A 20,379-nucleotide genomic window follows, 5' to 3' on the forward strand; every position below is an offset into this window, starting at 1 on the left:
TTTTATTGTCATTGGTGATGCAAAGTACAAAAGATTGTATTGCACATTTATGAACAATAAAAAATATACACACAATACAACTGAGAAACTTTATAGTACAACTTAATTTTAACTGGAATAGCTAAGCGTTTAAATGTGGGTAAAACTAGGTATTTACATTGGGCCAATGTAAATATTTTTAAATGTATTGTTAGATAAGACATAGGTATATTAATAACTGCTTGACTTTTAGGTGAATGGCCTAAGCTTTAGAATACAATACAGTTAATGTGTTTACAACATCAATAGTACAGTATATTACATATACTGTACATAAAGCCCTTAAAGCAAAATGTATTGTACTCATTAGTCTTTATTGTAGACATTAGTGCAACAACAAAAAAAAATGTGGCCACAACTCATTTTTGGCTCCTGATCTAACTATAATGATACAATAGATATTGAACTCATAGCCATCATATCTTTACTATCAGCATCTAAGTGAAGTATAACTAAATTATGTATGTCCTCTGAGTTTATTTTGGCAATTTGGTACTTTTATTGGTCTTTGTATTGATTGAGCAAAGTGCGGAAATAGTTTCTGGAATCTACAAGTTGGTGCTGATTTATAGAGTGTCAAGTTTAATAGTCCCTACTCCACATTCATGTTTTGTAGTTTATAAAGGGGACTTCTATTTTAAGGTCAGCACCTGTTTTCTCTGGTCTGTGGGCTTGACAGTTTATTCTCCCTTCTTATTGCAGCCACTATTAGCAGATTTGCAAGGCTGTCTCCCTTAGAGGGCAAAGCACACAACCTAGTCTCTGGAGTTTTCTTGAAGAAATTTGATTTATTGAGAACCGTGTAATACGAAGAAACAGCAGAAACAACTACAATAACAAAACGTGAGTTCTTGATTAGAAGAGTCATTTTCTACTGGACTGAAAGTTATGGCTGAAAGTGGAAATCCACAGGATTCAAGGGATGATACTGCCGTGGATGAATTTAATGACATCATCAAAAACAGATCTGGTAAAGTCAATATTTTTTTTATTTAAATTATAGTGCTAAATTGTTTGTAGATTTTTAAATGACTTCGTTGTTAATCTGTGCCTACATTTTTTTAGTATTTTATTTTTACCAAAAAAGTATGTTTTTCCCAATTAATGAAAATATGACATTACATTAATATGCAATATGCTTTAACAGCCAGTTGTATAAAAAGCGTTCTGCTTTATTTACATGTTGGTTAATACTAAATGGATGAATACAGAATAAATTGTGAAATTGATGATTGTAACTTCAACTTTTACATGTAAAGTTGTAAAAGAAGCATCAAGCCTGTGTGTAGCGTGACATATTCTGACAGCTTCCAATACTATTTGTGTAATGGGGCAAGTCATTAGATCTCTAAATGGAAGCGCCTGTGGAACCCCCCCCCCCTAAGATAGAGTTTCAGCTGCCGTGCTTCAATCTGGTTCATTATGGAAGCAGCTCTGAGTAGTAATTTATAGACCATTCAATGTTTAGTTTTATTTACAAGCTCACTAACAAAGCTATATAAGGTTGAGGAGCTTACTATGGTATTTGTGAAGTTGACTAAACATTAACAGAAGGACCCATTGAATGCATGTTAACAGCTGCTGAAACAATTTAAGATCTTTCTCTCAATTCATGGTGTAATTGTTATACGACCGTTGCAAACTAACAGCTTTTCATTCTGATAATGTTACAATGCATGTTAGTAGAAGCTGCTGTAGACGGGTTCACTTATCACTAGCGGGACCATTTGTACAGAAATTCTAAGTACAACAGAAACTCGTTTTAAACGACCATTAAACACATCCGAGTGTTCTGACGGTTATTCAACAGTAGCTTTTACACTTAATTTCACACTTAATTGAGACAAAGTCCCAGAGGTGTGAGAGAGATTTAAATGCTAAAGACATGGAGACAGAATATAAACACTTTTGTATGGACATGTAGGCCCATTAGATTTGCATCTAGGGACTGACTATATGTTGCTGGCAAGGTAAATGAAATTTGAAAAGATGTACTTAGCATTCAAAATATCAAATTATTAATTAAAGAAAAATGGATATCGACATATTAGCTCAAGATAAATTATGGAGACTTTGTTTGAAGTTACATAAGCTTTTAGGAACAGAGTGGTCTCTTTTTCAGATGATCTCCTTAGGGTGCTGTACAGTGAAATATATGTTAGCATTGACAAAGGCTTAGTTTTTAAAATTTTGTATTTTACCTAGGCACTTAAACTTTTTTAAAAAAATAATAACACATAATGTAATTCGTAATGTCTGACAATGTTGTTCCCCTTCTGTAGTACACAGCCCACACTGGTTATTAGTCACCTGCTCCCAACGGTTGACAGATACATTTACAACAACTAGAATTCCTGTTCATGAAGTCATGTCCAAGATTTTTTTTTTTGTAACCAAAGCAGATCATTGGGTTACTGGCAAAGTAAAGACCACTATACTATTAGGGTCCACTTGCTTCCTTGTTTATGGTTTATTGTAATTGCAAAGTCTGCCTAGTTATCGACTAAAATATAATAGATAAAGCTGTTGATTCTGTTTTTAAAAGAAAATCTTTAGGGTTTTTTTTGTAATTTATATGTATTTGTGTATTGCACATCCTGATGTTTCGCCTGCTACCAATGTTGAAAAATGTGGTTACTATTGGATCACTTGTCCCCATGCTGAATGTCGTGGCTCTCTCTCTCTCTTGGTTTGAGTTAGTGATTCTTGTTTCAGTGAAATCACTGCATATTCCCCTCGAGACTGGCTTTGGTGTTGAGCAGCAAGACCCTGTTGTACCATCAGCATATATTCTACAAGGCACACAGAGTTCAGTTAAAAAAAAAACCTAAAAGTATATGTACACAATTACTTTCTATTGACTAAACATTGAAAGCCTTATATAAAACTTTATTTCAAGCCAGATGCCAGGGTTGCAGTAGCTGGAGTTCAACTGAATCATCACTAAGCTTATTCTTGGTTTAACTCAAACGTATGGTCTATTAGGTCTGTAAAACAAAAATGTAATTTGAAAATAATATTTTATGCATGTAATATGCTGCCCCTTTAATCATTTATATGTGCTAGAGACAGAACATTAAAAAGCTCTGTTGAATGTGGGTGCTCTTAACGTATACCTTGATTGCTTTACGGGCTGCACGATAGTTTAACAGCCTTTTTCCCTTATAGTGTAACAATAAAACAAGTAAAGCACAAGGCAAAATTAGTGTCTTAGGACATTAGTCCAGCGAATACATGAACAGTCTATGGGTTATATGAATCAGAGATAAGATTTAATCTATCAGCAGATAGTAAAGCTTGAAAGAATGGGGAAGATGAATTACCCGCTTGATCATTTGCAATCTTCTTTTACATAGTGCATTACATGTTGTAACTGCATTTTACTTTAGTACTCCATGATTCACTCTGAGGTATTCATCATTCTTAAAATGGCTTTACAATTCAGGAGTATAAATGTACAATAGGCCCAGCATATGTTATCATTTAGCAATGAACCTGCTTTCTATAAATTCACTGTTTATATGATTACTTCGTTTTATTCATGTTTTGTTTTTTTTTTTGGTTTCTTTTTACTGAGAAAGGGTTTATTTTAAACTCTTGTGAACAAATTGTGCATCTTAAGAGTATCATAACCATTTAGGACTGTTACTTTTCGCAAGTCACCAAAAACAAGGTGTCATACAACAACATTCTCTCCAAAAGCTTGAAATCATAAATGAATATGAGACATACAAAAAAAGAACTGTAAAATGTTTTGAATATTTTCATGTTTGTAATATTTTAGAAAACACATAAGACAGTAACTGAGAGTCAAAACTTATGTGCATTGATTATGACCTCGGGTGACTAGAAGTTACCGTATATGATCTATCATTCTGCATACACATTTTTATTGTACAAATGTACAAATGCAAGCATTTTGATATATATATTTACTGACTAAAAACAATTGTCATATATGTTTTCAATTCCATCCCTATTTCCATGGTAAATTAATCACATGTATGTGATGTTTTCTTAGCATACATATCATAGGCCACTGCTTCGGTGACTTCAATGTGGGTGCTACTGCCAGGTTTAGTGGAGGTAACCAGTTAAAAGTCTAATTTTCTAACTCCAAAAACTTAGGCCTGCATTCATTTACATGCAGTCAATACATTGAATTCAATGCAACTTGGTCTCCAACATACAAAACAAAATACAATTTTGGAGAGTAAATTGTTCTTTAAATGAGATGCTTCTTCTCCTCATAACTCAAAGTTTTGAGGGAGGTTAGGCAGGAGGGCAACTGCTCCTGAAACTGTGGTTTGTGGATTGTCACCAAAAGCTTTTTGTGAATTTTAATTCTACTAGGGCGCCTAGCTTTAGCAAGGATTGTCTGCAGGGTAGAGCGCTGGGCTGAAAGTTGCTACCGCTTCCCTAATATAAATTTCTGATTTCCTGCTTACCCACAGAAAATTCACATGCAGGCACATAGGCAGGGAATTGATACGTTTCACAATGAGTCCTTCTCCAGTGCAAAGTTATGAAACAAAAATATCCATCAGGTTTCAACACACAAATAAAGAAAAGGATTTTTAATGAATAGCTATTGTATGTTTTTATTTTTCTGGTAAAAAAATACAAGGTTATATAAATTAGACAGTATCCTAGCATTTATGGTGAAGTCTTTGAAGCTGATGGAGGCACGTCTCAAGAGAACATATGGCTTAAATTATGCAGAGATAGCAATATAAAAAGGAGGCACCCAGGACTGTAGATTTAATCACTGAGCAGGAATTCCTTAATCAAAATATGGTTTAACTCTTCCAGGTCAGTTTGTCCTTCTTTCTTGCTAGATCTGCAGACCTTGGCAAGAAGAGAGATTTCACACTGGGTAGATAAATAAAGGGCAATCAATATATGCTTGTTTTAAATAACACGGGAGAGGGCTGGCAAAGGGAGGGGGTGGATGGCCTGCCCGTGTGTTGAGCACTTCTATAAGAGTTTTTTGTGTTACATATAGCAACATGGTATCTTACATAACTTTAGGTGGCATTTACACCCTCACATTAATTTCTATATTCCTGTTATGCAGTCTATTTTACCAAATATGCATTGGACATGACCAGATGTGCAAATTGAGCATTGTCCTCTTCCCATTGTCAGCCAAATATTTTGGACACTTTATTCTTGGGTCTTTAACTTAGGCTGGGCTGAATGGTGGCAGTCCTCCCATAAAGTAAACCATCCAGTATTGAATGTGTTATAATTTTCCAGTCATAAAAAAAACATGGGTTTATCTTTAAATGTAAGATCTTCCTTTATTTATATTCAAGAATATATTTTATTCAGTATCCAATTTTTACATCTTTATAGTAATATATGAATATTTAAATTGTTGTAAGAGAAATGAAAGTTGGATTGCATTATGCATAACAAACTAAATGATAATATAAATAAACCGGAAGTAACATACTATTAACAATAAAACAATGCACACTTAAATTTCAGCTATGTATAATGACTGTTTACAAAAAGTAGAAGATGCATTTAACTGTACCTGAACCTCTACAGAAACTATTTAACACAAAGTTAAGACTGAATACTAGGTCTTTGAGGCCTGGTACAGATTATAAATTTAACTCAAATTCTTGTAATTTGTATGATATTTTAAAATCTTTTGTTTTGGAATGTAATATAAAGAAACTTAATAGTTTCAGTGGGCATGATTTGTCCATAATAGCTATGACTAAAAGGACTGATTCAGGCTAGGTTTCCACTTGGGTTTTTGTCCTGCGTTATGTTCTTGATGAAAAACGCCAGGAAAAATGCCAAGAAAACTGCCACTGCATTTTCCTGTGTTTTGGCGTTTTTTCTGGATCTTTGCCTTACAATGTGGGTTTTGCCTTGGCGTTTTTTATGGCGTTTTTTTCCACAGTTACAATGCAGAGGATGGTCCCAGTATCTGTGTGTCCTACGAGAAATAGGCTGGAAACAAACAGTTTCACACAAAACAAAGTTCATATTGAATTTACACCATTTGGAATAAACATGCCATTACAAACAAACATACCCAACTGGATCCTGCGTGCCAAAAGCAACAGCAAACAATTTGCACCATCATTTGGGGCCAATCTTCCTAGAGGAGCTGACATTCGGAATAAAGCATGCCTTACAAACCACAGAAAAGTGACAAAAGGGTCTGCCGGGGCGTGTTTAAGTAGAACTCTACCAAGGAAATGACATCAGGAGGGGGCAGATACTTGCCCTTTATCCTAATCCATTTTAGCTGGGTGAAAATTCCAACGTGTAAAGGCTGGAAAACTGCCTAAGGTCAAAAAAGAAATTTCCACAGAAAGGCTAAAACACCGGAAAAAAACTCCAGAAAAAACGCCAAAACGCAGGAAAATGCAGTGGTAGTTTTCTTGGTGTTTTTCTGGGGTTTTTCATCAACAAAATAACACAGGACAAAAACCCAAGTGGAAACCTAGCCTTTCTCCGCAAATCTAACCGCATTATTCTGGCGATGCCCTTCCTCAAAAGGGCAGAGCCATGGGGACAGCCTCTAACCTGTTCCTTCAATCTGGAGAGTGTGTCATGAAGCCCATTTGTTGAAGTGCACCAATAGATCAGGTTCACGGAGAAGTGGACAAAGAAAGATGACATGGGGAGAAGCAGGGGAGGAAGAAATATAGAAGAAGACAAAAGAGAGGGACACGGAAGCAGTCAACGGAGAAGGTAGGAAGACATTAAAAGCATGAAAGAGTGTGAATGAGAGTGTGAAAGAACATGAGAAAATTAATTTATTAATCATGATATAATGGATGTGGGCGTGGTTTTGGTGGAAGGGAACAGCATTTCCTCCTTGGACAGCCTAGCACAGAAATTATGTTTTCAACACATGTATCCACTCTTGGATTGCCTTACAATATGAAAAGAAAATCAAAGTTATTATATGTGACACATTTTTAACTGGTATGCAATAATTTTGAATTCTGAGATTTTGTAAAACATTTTTATGAGTGAAAACTATATACCTCTTAAATTTCCAGTTAAGGTTCCACCATAGGTGAAACTGATGTTAAAATCAAAGCAAGATTGCTTTATACAAATTAAACTGAGAAACTCTAGAGGCCAACAGGTAAATGATTAAGAATGGCAGAAATCACATTCAAGACTCTGCACACTAATTTTCAATGCAAACATATTTAGCATAGCTCAAATGGATTTTCCACGTGAATCTTTTTTTAACTTGGGCTCCCCCAGAAAGACTATAGCAAATAATTCCACGGTGTATTAAACCACTTGTTTCGGCTTCATTAAATGCCCTGTCGCTTCAACAAATTCAGATATGAGTATCTGAAATATCGAATAATTCCATTGCATAATAAATTCTACAATGAGAACATTTTCCATAAATATGCAGCAGAACACTTCAGTCGCTTTTTTTTTTTTTTTACTCATTTATTTACTCTTCAATCTGCCTATCTTAAATACTAAGCAGCAAATTGCTTTGGACTTAATGGCATGCTGATTCTGTCTATGATAAATGATTGCTGACTGGGAAAAATGAAGCATAAATGACCAGAATTTTTCTTTAATCAACACAAGTTAAGAATCTTCTTTAGTGAATTATTCAGCTCTTGTTTTTTTTACAACTTGTCAAAGTCAAGATATATAAACGAGAAGCAAATCACTGCGGTTTTCACATGATTTAACCTTAATGCTCAACACTAAAACTAAACAATTGTTTTTCCAAGGTGAATCTGTGAATTATGTGAACCTAAGAGAACAAAATGAAAAACACACTTGTGATTATTTTCCAATAAACCCAACAATGCTAAGTGTAACTTGCCCTATTATAAATAATTACATAAATGTAACTTGTTGGCATTGTTTCGTGCCATAATACCGTGTTTCCCCGAAAGTAAGACAGTGTCTTACTTTCTTTTTATCCCTAAAAGCCCCACTATGTCTTACTTTCGGGGTATGTCTTATATTGGGAAAAAATTGAGAGTGATGGGAGTTATGATGTACTTTTAGAGCATAATTAGATCATGAAAAAGACATTGGAAATGGTACAGCATAACACCCATCACTCTCACACACTTACCAATCAACACGCCTACCAATCCACACGTATACCAATCCACACACATATACACCAATCCACACGTATACACAAATCCACACACATATACACTAATCCACACACATATACACCAATCCACACACATATACACCAATCCACACACATATACACTAATCCACACACATATACCAATCCACACACATATACACCAATCCACACACATATACACCAATCCACACACATATACACCAATCCACACACATATACACCAATCCACACACATATACACCAATCCACACACATATACACCAATCCACACACACATACACCAATCCACACACACATACACCAATCCACACACACATACACCAATCCACACACATATACACCAATCCACACATATACACCAATCCACACATATACACCAATCCACTCTCACTTAATGCTTTCCTACCTTTCCTTTCTTCTTTCAGCTTCTTTTCCTCCTCTTCGCTCCTCTTCTTCAGTTCTGTCTTCTTCCTGGTTCAGAGAGCACGGACAGCGGTGGGCGCGGCTTCAGTGTTGTGCGCCGGGATCTGAGAAGAAACCCCGGCGCACAACAGCTGTTGCCGCGCAGATCACAAGGGAGCGGTATCGGAGGTCATTAACAGACCTCCGGCTCCCTTGAGTGATTTTAAGCCGGGTTGAACCCGGCTTAAAATCACTCAAGGGAGCCGGAGGTCTGTTAAAGACCTCCGATACCGCTCCCTTGCGAGCCTGCTCCTCCAGCGGCGGACATTACTGTCCGTCTCTGGAGGGGTGCCGGGTGCCGCAGGTTGGCACCCCCTGGAGTGTGGCGCCCTGTGCGGTCGCACACCCCAAAGGTCGGCCCTGCTCTAAGGGGCCGGCCTTAGGGGTCTGCGGCCGCACAGGGTTTAAATAAAAACATCGGGGGTTTTTTTCAACTTTATTTAACATCCTCCATGTTAAATAAAGTTAAAAAAACTTTATTTAACATGGAGGATGTTAAATAAAGTTAAAAAAAAACCCCGATGTTTTAATTTAAATCCTGTGCGGCCGCAGACACGTAAGGCCGGCCTTGGTGGGGACTTCCCGGCCCCTTAGAGTGGCGGACCCGGCAAATCCCCCGTGTTTCCCCGAAAGTAAGACATATGTCTTACTTTCGGGGTACGGCTTATATTAGCCGACCCCTCTGAAACCCCCGATACGTCTTACTATCGGGGGTGTCTTACTATCGGGGAAACACGGTATGTTATGGCATTATTGTCCAATTGTGGACCTGCAGGCTAGAGCAGCCCCTGGGATTTTCGTATGGTCCCCTGTACGATACTTTTTAAAATATTATCTGTTTCAGACTATATTTGCTAAATGCATGCAAGCTCTCCACAAAATGTTGGACCACACTGTGGTATGATATGTACTGTATAATAAGTAGCCATCATGCATTGAGCAAATTTTTCAGTTTCTTCCCATAGAAAGCTTTTTAGTGGTATATTTATTTTATTATATTCTCATCCCACAACCAAATGGGCACAACAACTCTGAAATGTTTGAGAAATTCAATCAAATAAATACTTGAAATAAAAATAAATAAAAAATAAATGTTTGAGAAGGATATTCCTTTTTACTTAGAAGCTAGACAAATTGTCAAAGCTGGAATATAGTCACACAGCTCATTAGTTAGGCGAAATCAAAGAATGATTTTTGAGTTATGATGAATGCACACTATAGGGAAAACTGCATTAGCAGAGGTGAGGAGTTGTTTATGCTGTGTGTATATCCAGAACCCTTTATGTATACATTATAAAATGTTTCCTAATATATGTGTGCATCAAATTAGGTTATGTTACTGCACATATATATAGTAAGTAGACACTGACACATGTATTATCATCATACTACTACTAGCCAACCATCTAACAGTATGTATGTATTCACAGAAACAATCAGTTAACCTCTTGCTGGCAACAATCAGCAGGGCCTATACAGTAGTTGCACCTGATTGGTCCATTCTGCCAACATCCATCAGAATGATGTGTTGCACATACTCATGCTGATGAGTAGGAGAAAGAACGAGTCATAGTGTCAAGTTGTACACGTTCTATAGATTTGTAGATGGCGGGATGACCCACTGTCCTGTGCAGATTCTGTGGAAAGATAAAGATGATTGAACTGTTTGAAGCACAACTTTTTAAAAATATAATAAAAACATGTTTCCAACAACTTGTATTCACAAACATTCAGGTACTGCATGGTTTATGTAAAATACATCTAATGAATACAGCGGTGCTATAATAAAGGCACCTTAATGCAAGCCCTGCATTCAGACAGTTCTAGTAAAATACTGCATGTCATTGTTTGGATTCAGATAGAGAGATCTTTTTCTGACTGAAAACTGAATTTTAAGGCAGATCAGGGCAATAGTTTTGAGGAGATACTATGGAAGGTACAATGCTTGGAGACATAACGTTGGGGATAGACTCTCCAAAATAGAAACATTGAAAACATTTCATACTCCTGTTGAACAAGGGTTAAATTGATGGACTTAGGTCTTTTTTCAACCTCATGTACTATGTAACTGTCAAGTGCGGTTTCATCCTTGAATTACAAACAAAAGGCCCCTAACTTCATTAACTATGAAATTAAATATACCCTGTAATCTGGAAAAAATAAAATGCTTCTGATTAAGCTATTAAATAACACATACAATTACATGAAAAACCTGGTTATATTTCTATAAATGAGGAGATTAGTTACTGACTGACATTTAATGTATTGCATCGTAATTTTGTTTGTTTAGATCAATGATTTTTTTGTTACTATTAACATCATCGTCATTATCAAGTTAATGTTGGTAGTGTATATGAAGAATTAGTATATTTACTGTAAACCTGAGGAAAAGGTGACTCCTGACAAATTTTAATATTATACATATTGTAAAATATTACATTATGTGAATGATACAATAAAAAAGTTTACTTAGTAAATATGGTAATAGTCAGGGGACATATCAAATGCATTGACTATTCATTAATATGAAAGCTAAGCATGAGAGTGTGCACTGATTGTAACTGTTTTACCGGTATCTGGTTTCCATGGATACTTAGCAGTTCAATGCAAGCTCAGATCTCCATTGAAATCATCTGCCCAGCCCTTATTCAAATGTTTGCATAAGCATAATCAATGGTCGTTTTGAAGATTTACATTTAAAAGCAGACACTGAACTTCAAACATGGTTTTAAAAGGTTTAAAAAATATTTTTTCAAGGTTCTATTGATGGTATACGCATTTAAGACTCACTGAAGTCTTTATGATTAGCAGATCCATAATTAATGGGAACTAATGCGTTGGACATATATATACACTAGAAACAGTACTCAAGTAACTTTATAAGACAAAGAAAGCTGACTTGAAGAACATTTGCTACATTACAGAAAATGATGGAGATGTATATGATTGTGAGTCTGTTTTTTTAATTTTTTTTTTATTAAATGTCCTGGACTCACTCTTTTGACTTCTCCTTCTAAATCCGTCAGAATAGATTCTATATAAGAGAAGGAGTAATGAAAATCCTGAAAACAGGAAGTTTAGATTGCTGTTTGCATTGGCATATGCACACAATATAATACTTTTTTTTTTTTAATTTTAAAAACAAAATTACATCCATTTTATATATGTAATGTACAGATGAGAACTTTTCAAAAGACAAGCGACACCAAAAAAAAAAGAAATGGTATTGATCTCAGTCTTCTAAAACGTATTATTTATTCAGTACATCAGGTAAAAAAAATCAACACCACTCTACACTCCATACCAAAGTCACAAGGAGGTGTTAATTGATCTGTGTACCTAATGCGTGCCTTGCATAAAAAAGGCACACACAACCCCTCTTAATCAATGCATTAAGGTTAAAAACATAAGAAAGTATTGTAAATGTAATGTTAAATCACAGATCATGTACAGATAATGAACAAAAATAAAATATATTTCAATAATATATAGGGCTGCAACTAACGATTATTTTAATAATCGATTAATCGGCCGATTATTTTTTCGATTAATCGATTAATCGGATAAAAAAACAATATGCAAATTTTTTGTTTATTTAAAAGAATTTTGCATTGTGCCCCCACCCCTTTGCACTGTGCCCCCACCCTCACTCTGCCCTGCATCCCCACCCCCACTCTGCCCTGCACCCAGTCTCACAGCCTGCCCTGCACCCAGTCTCACAGCCTGCCCTGCATCCCCACTCTGCCCTGCACCCAGTCTCACACCCTGCCCTGCACCCAGTCTCACACCCTGCCCTGCCCTGCACCCAGTCTCACAGCCTGCCCTGCACCCAGTCTCACAGCCTGCCCTGCACCCAGTCTCACAGCCTGCCCTGCATCCCCACTCTGCTCTGCACCCAGTCTCACACCCTGCCCTGCCCCCCCACCCCCACTCTACTCTGCACCCAGTCTCACACCCTGCCCTGCATCCCAACCCCCACTCTGCTCTGCACCCAGTCTGCCACCCTGCCCTCCCACCCCCACTCTGACCTGCATCCAGTCTCCTGGCCCCACTCTGCCCTGCACTCACATCCTGCCCTGCATCCCCTGCCCCCCCACCCCCTGTGCCGCGGACCCCCCACCCCCTGTGCCGCGGACCCCCCACCCCCTGTGCCGCGGACCCCCCACTGTGCAGCGCACCCCCCCCCACTGTGCAGCGCACCCCCCCCCCACTGTGCAGCGCACCCCCCCACTCACTGTGCAGCGCACCCCCCCACTCACTCTGCCGCGCACCCACACACACACTCTGCCGCGCGCACACACGCACACACGCACACACGCACACACGCACACACGCACACACGCACACACACACACACACACACTCTGCCGCGCACCCAGTCTCGCACATAAACATTCGCACAGACAATAGACATAAAGAGTACTTACCTCCGCTACGAACTTGTTCCACTTCCAACTTGATAGTAGACGCGCGTCACATCCGTCGTCACGTAGCTTGAAGAAGGCGGAGACTGCAGAGCGTGGAGCAGAAGCGGGGAACGCTGGCGGAGGTAAGTAAAAGGAGCCTAGTGCTCCAACGTCGAATCGATCACTCGATTAATCGATAACGGAAATCGTTATCGATGATTTCCGTTATCGATTATTATCGATTTTATCGATTCGTTGTTTCAGCTCTAATAATATAATCAATGGCATCAGAAATATAAAATTAATTCAAACATAAGCACATGATTTAGTAAATAATGCTATATAAAAATAATAAATATATATATATATATATATATATATATATATATATATATATATATAAATATAGCATTTCCAATAACAATACTTTTGACTTGACAAAACACGGCTATCTCAAGCTACATAATACTATAAATGCAATTATTAATTTAATGAATAAACATGAAAAAAAACAATAAATACCTCAATTACTCAAATGAGATATTCAATTTAACACATAAGCACACAGAAAGCAAGATACAGATGCTCATTTCAATTAATATCCATGTGTTGCCATAACAGAATTTTAAATATTTCAAAATATATGGGATTTATTTCAGCTATCTGACAAAATAATTCTTACCGGTGTCTTACATTTTTGAATGAAGCAACCAACCATAACTTTGTCAAACAGTACAAAATACTAATGAATTATACTAGCCTGAAAAAAATAAAATATTATATTCAAAATATTTTATCACCATATGGACGCTACCAATGTTGGTGAATGTTACAAAATGTTAATTAATATAAGTACTTTAAAAAAAGTCTGTTTCTGTGAAAAGTGTACTAGCAATTTAAATTCATTAAGATTGTGTACTTGTCACTAATTAATTATATTGTTCTGTTATCTCACTACATAAAACTAACTACTTAAAGGAGTATCCATGTCTACTCTTAAGTTTAGAATGTGAGCATACATGGGAAGTTGCCAGGGTGGTCTACCCAGAGCTCTCCCTCTTTTGATGTGGCTAGATATGTGTAAGGGCATGGCCAAACAATCCCTTCTATCTCTGAGAAGAAAATAACACTGACCTGGTGAACCAGGGAAGCAGGCTTAACTTCAAGATTCCAGGTCACACCCAGAGATTTCAACAGCAAATAGTGGAGCGCATATACATGGGGGAACAAAAACACCCAGAGATTTCCCAGGTATGAGTATAGGGGAGTTTGGCATACTTCTTCTCAGAACACTTGAGTTAATGTTGCAAGCATCCCAAAGATGGTTACTTGGAGGTTTCTTGTGACAACTGTATTGTCCTTGTACGGTTGTCAAATTCTGACATTTTTTAAGTTAATGATAAATAAGTACTTTATAAATAATATTTTCTGACAAAGGTTTTTTGAACATTTACTTTATCATCAGGGTGCAGGTGTGTCTATGTTTGTCAGTCAGATATGGTCTGACCTCCCCTAGACTATTTTCTACAGTTTTGGAGACCCCATTTCCAGAAACATATAAGCATTCTGGAAAAAGGTTCCGAGAAGAGCTGCTACAATGACAAATCATTTGCAGGCTAAAAATGATCAGGAAATAAAGTGATAAAAACAACTTAAATATAATACAACATCAGTTACCACAGAAATAACAAGCATAAGAAATTGTCTGAATGATTCTTATCTCCAGTCAAGTTCTTGGTTTTAGAAATAAACCCCTCATTCATTAATTATTAAGGTATAGCAGATTGTAATAAAATTATGTAAACATTATATGCAGTTGTTTTGTTATTTCTATTGTTGATAACATTAGTCCAGTAAAGGTTGAAAGATGCTCCAGGCCAAAATGCTTCTCTCTTGTCACTGAAATGTAGTGACATCAAAACACCCAATATTATTTGCACTAAACATAGTTTAATAAAAAAAAAACAACCAAAGATAGTTTAATAAAAAACTAAAAAAACTAAAATGTCTAATGCTAAGATTAGAATATACTATCAATCCCAATCACCTATAGTCAGGGCCGGCCGAAGACTTAACGCCGCCTGGGGCGGCATTTTAAACTTCGTCGACGCTATAATCTACGATGCCCCCCCCCCGGTACTTACCTTTAAACAGTCCTGCGGCGAGTCTCCCTGCTCCGCCACGGTGCCGGCTTGTAATGCTGAGCGCCGGAAATTGACGTCACTTCCGGCGCTCTGCATTACAAGCCGGCACCGGGACCGAACAGGGAGACTCGCCGCAGAGGAGAGAGAGAGAGGGGTGCCGAGCGGGTAAGCGAAAACCACTCGGTGCCCCTCTCTCTCTCCTCCGCTTCAAAAAAAAAAACAAAAAAAAGCGCTTGGGGCGGCAAAGTGCCGCCCCTTCTAAAGTGCCGCCTGGGGCAATTGCCCCAGTCTGCCCCATTATAGGGCCGGCCCTGCCTATAGTGCCCTCATATTGACTATAACATGTTCAGAATACTACAGAACTAAGGGCATCAAATGCCAGAAGCAGATGCTGATATGTATAAGGTAATTCTAGAATATCTGGCATTATGTATAAAAAAGTGATTGGGGTGCAAAGTTTTAAAGGTCAGTCTTAATGCTGCTGGTTGGAAGGCTTCTTAGTTGTTAAGGTGTTAAAACCTTTTTTTTCACACTTTGCATCAGAATCACATTTCTGTTTAATAACTTTTTAAATGCAAGGTTATTGGTATCATCTGTGTTTGATAAATGTCTAAAATACATATTTTTTTAAAGGGACAATTCAATGCCCCCTGCTATGAAAGAATGCATGTTAAAGTACTTTTTGAGTACTTTAATATTAATTTTTCTAAAACAAAAAAATGAAGATAAAATAAATAAAATAAAGCACTTACCTGACTCAGAATTTGCAGCTAGGATGCAAAACTGCCTTCTTCCTCTACGATCTGACATTTCTTGCCACTGATTGGCTAATTGCTCCCATTGATTCACCTCTCTTTCCCTGCAAATCTGTCTGCAATATTGGGGCTTCTTAGGGTACTTCCACAAAAGAGCTGAGTCAAGGGAACAGCCTCTCCCTGTTCCTCCAATCAGGAGAACAGGTGTACCCTGAAGCGCCGCCATTTTGTGGAATTGCGCTGAGTCAAGACTGAACACACAGGGATAAGCGTAACATAGCGGAAAAGGTACGGAGACATTAAGAGAGAGTGAGAGAGGGCGTGTGAGAGTGAGAATGTGAGAGAATGTGAAAGAGTGAGAGTGTAAGAGAGTGAGAATGTGAGAGAATGAGTGAGTGAGAAAATACCGTTTTAGCTTTCTAGTAATGTTTTTTCAAATTACATTTTCTTTAACCCCTTAATGACAATTGCCGGTCCTGGCACGGCACGGAAAAGCATGTGCTTTACGACAATTGACGTGCCAGGACCGGCACGTCTTTAAACGGGTGCAGAAAGCGATCTACTATCGCTTTCTGCACCCAAAAAGCGTTGCTGAATGCCTCGACCTCGAGGCATTCAGCAACGCCGCGATCGGCACGAAGGGGCCATCTCTGGCCCCTCCATGGGGCGTCAACATCCGCCATACTTTGTATGGCGGCGGACGCCCGTTTTAAAAGCGTTTAGGAGGCGATCGACGATCGCCTCCTAAACTTAAATGGTGTCGCTGGAATGCCTCGATCAGGAGGCATCCAGCGACACCAAACACTAACCTTTTGATGGGCTGTGACCGCTCCGGAGAGCGGTCACAGCCGCAGCTGCCGGCAATCTTCGCCATCAAGGAAGATGGCCGCCGTCCTGTAACAGGAACCACAAATTTTAAAAGTTCGCTAGATGGTCTAGACCATCTAGAGAACTTTGGCTCCACTTGCAGGTTGAATACAGGTACTGCATTCACCATGCAAGTCAATGGAGCCCAGCTTTCTAATCACAGTGTGATTAGTAAAAATAAATTAAAAAATAAAATTAATAATAATTAGAAAAAAATAGTAAAAAAACAGTAAAATGTAAAAATCATTTCCCACTGATGTCACTATCAGGGGAACCTCCAAGTTGAAAAAAAAATGTTAAAATTTTTTTTAAAAAAAATAATGATAAAAAAAAAAAATATATATATAAAAAATATATTTTTGTGAGCAAGTCCTAAAATTAGCATATTAGCTTAAAACAATTCTCGCATGGAAAGAGTTAAAATACTGGCATATTAAATGCCCGTGGGGTGTCTACTTTTAAAAAATGTATGATTTGATGGGGTAAATTGAATGGGCCGGGTTCAACAACGTCCCAATTAACACCGGGGGAAGGATGGCCACACATCTAATTTCCAATTAGAAAAATGCACACGTACCAAATGTGGCCTTTTAGTTCCCCCAAAAAATGACAAACCCATGCACGTGGGGTATCACTGCACTCAGGAGATGTTGCTGAACACATTATGGGGTGTCGTGTGACAGCGGCATATACCAGGAGCTGTAAATTCATACATAAAGTAGGTGTGTGTGGGAAAAATACACACACAAAAATATTACTGCAAACTTTGAAAAAATGCTGGTGGTAAAATGTGTGCATGCAAAGAGTTAAAATACCAGCATTTAAAATACCCTGTGGTGTCTAGTTTTGAAAAATATATGGTTTTGTTGGGCACACTGAAATGGCCCGGCTCAAAGATGTACCAAATAGGGCATGGGCAGTGCATCCCCAAATGCCAAAGTTCAACATTGAAAAATGTGCATGCCCCAAATGTGGCCCTTTTGCCCCAAAACAGCCAGGCAAAATCATTCATGTGGGGTATCGCTGTACTCAGGAGATGTTGCTGAACACATATTGGGGTGTTTTATGATAGTGACATATACCAGAACCTGTTTATTCATACCTGAAGTAAAATGTGTGTGAAAAAACAAATGCAAAAAAATTACTACCACAAAGTTTGACAAAGACTGGTGGTAGATATGGTGCATGGAAAGAGTTAAAATACTAGCATTTGGAATACCCTGGGGTGTCTAGTTTTCAAAAATATATGGCTTTATTGGGCACACTGAAATGGCCCGGCTCAAAGATGTACCAAATAGGGCATGGGCAGTGGATCCCCAAATGCCAAAGTTCAACATTGAAAAATGCGCATGCCCCAAATGTGGCCCTTTTGCCCCCAAACAGCCAGGCAAAATCATTCATGTGGGGTATCGCTGCGCTCAGGAGATGTTGCTGAACACATATTGGGGTGTTTTGTGATAGTGATATAAACGAGAACATTTTAATTCATACCTGAAGTAAAATGTGTATGACAAAACAAATGCAAAAAAATGACTACCATAAAGTTTGACAAAGACTGGTGGTAGATATGGTGCATGGAAAGAGTTAAAATACTAGCATTTGGAATACCCTGGGCTGTCTAGTTTTCAAAAATATATGACTTGATGGGGTAAAATGCATTGGCCGGGTTCAAAGATACCCGAAATGGCACAAGGGGGGAAGAATTACCAGATTTGGAAAAAATGGCTTTGAAATAGCAAAACGCTACCTGTACTTATTGCCCCATAATGGGTAGAAAAAAGCAAAAACACATAAAAACATTGGGTATTTCTAAACTCAGGACAAATAGTAGAATCTATTTAGCAGGTTTTTTCATTACCTTTTATAGATGAGTAAAAGATTTTTCAACTAAAAGTTAGAAACAGTCATTTTTTTCTAAATTTTTCACCATATTTTATAATTTTTTTAATAGTAAATAATATGATACAATCAAAACATTGTCATCTAAAGAAAGCCCTTCTTGTCCTGAAAAAAACAATATCTAATGTGTGTGGGTTCAGTAAACGGGAAAGAAGAAAATTACAGCTAAACACAAGCAGCGCAGAAATGTTAAAAAGGCCATTGTCACGAAGGGTACAAAAAGTAAAATCAGCCTTTGTCTCGAAGGGGTTAAATTAACATCAGAATGTAGGGGTTTATATTCGGGACAATGTGGTACATTTGGCCAAATGCATCTCCTGTATGTTTTTATAACATATAAAATATGTTTTGAGGTCATTTAAGTTGACTGAAGATATGTTGCTAGGAGTTAACAGGCATTGCATATTCTAATCAACCGTGGACAATATTTAATTGTGTATTTCTTATACGTTATTTGGCTTGCTTGCACATTTGGTTTGTTGACATGATATTTAAATTCAGTACTTGATTTGGTTTATAATGCATGCAGGTACATGAATCCATTGCTTTGTGTGCACAGGGATGATTTTTTAATGCATACTAATGCGTGTTTAATCGAGTTATCCAGTCACTTTTATTACCTGTGGGTTACTAAGTGCACTTTCCTTTTTCCTTTTAACAGATTATGGTAAATGACTATTGCTATAACAGGATGCAATAATGTATCCTATTGATGATGCTATTGTGAACACTTTACAGTCTTCCTCTGCAGACTTGTTCTAAGATGCCAAGTGCCTTAACAGGATATTACTGTATTAACATTTTGTTTTGAGATTTTACATTTTCTGCAGAATTTATTTCATTTACAGTGTTGTAGTGGGAAGAACATGTTGAGACTTGTTGAGACATGTTGAGAAAGCAGCAGCTGTATACATAAATGGCACATCCAAACAACAACAATAAAAATTAAACATTAGCAGTTAAATACAATTCCTTGGATACCTGGTTTCAAGAGTAGGCAACACTACAGAGAAAAAAAGGATATCCCAGATGGAGTGTCTGTTTTTGAGATAAAAATACCATAACTCCCAACAGTCTGATTTTTTTGCTGGACATTTTCTGCATAATCCCATTTAGGGTTGCCACCTTTCTTGCAAAAAATACTGGCCATGCTAATTTGCATAATCTGTCATATAGTGGGTTAAAAGGCATATCATGGGACAGAGTGGCATATAGGGGGTATAAAGCATTTTTGGAGGGAGAGTGGCATATAGGGGGTTAAAAGGCATTTCTGGAGGCAGCGTGGCATAAAGGGGGTTAAAAGGAATATCATGGGGCACTCTGCCTCCAGAAAAGGGGTCGGCATGCAGGCACAGCCCCGCCCAATGGCCATGCCTCAGCTCTTCGTCCCACCCCCCTTAAGATGTGGGATGAAGTGGCTCTGGGCGCTCCCCCTCCTGCCAATTACCCTGCTGGTCTGCCCGTGCAAAAAATACCAGCAATTGCATGGCCGGTATTTCTAAAATACCAATACCAGCAGGGTGTTCTAAATACCGGCTGTGCCGGGGAAATACCGTCCAGGTGGCAACCAATGTTCCATCTAATTTTTCTTAGGTGGCGTGCGCAGAAAATTTCTCTTGTGCAAAAATTTTCCCAGAGCCAAAATTATGCGCGCACAATATCCGCACCGCATAAAGTATCAAAAA

The 20,379-nt window shown here is 38.0% G+C and overlaps 1 protein-coding gene across 1 annotated transcript in view; it reads left to right on the plus strand.

Annotated features, from left to right (window-relative positions):
- The first annotated feature begins 748 nt into the window (after positions 1 to 748).
- DMD (dystrophin) overlaps positions 749 to 20,379 on the plus strand; it is an 870,543-nt gene continuing 850,912 nt past the window's right edge. Inside the window, exon 1 of the mRNA XM_053455059.1 lies at positions 749 to 1,009. Within this exon, the coding sequence (XP_053311034.1) occupies positions 928 to 1,009 (82 nt within the window). The 5' untranslated portion in view covers positions 749 to 927. The remainder of the gene's footprint in view (positions 1,010 to 20,379) is intronic.

This window comes from Spea bombifrons, chromosome 2 (genome assembly GCF_027358695.1).
Source record: "Spea bombifrons isolate aSpeBom1 chromosome 2, aSpeBom1.2.pri, whole genome shotgun sequence".
Taxonomy (NCBI): Eukaryota; Metazoa; Chordata; class Amphibia; order Anura; family Pelobatidae; genus Spea; species Spea bombifrons.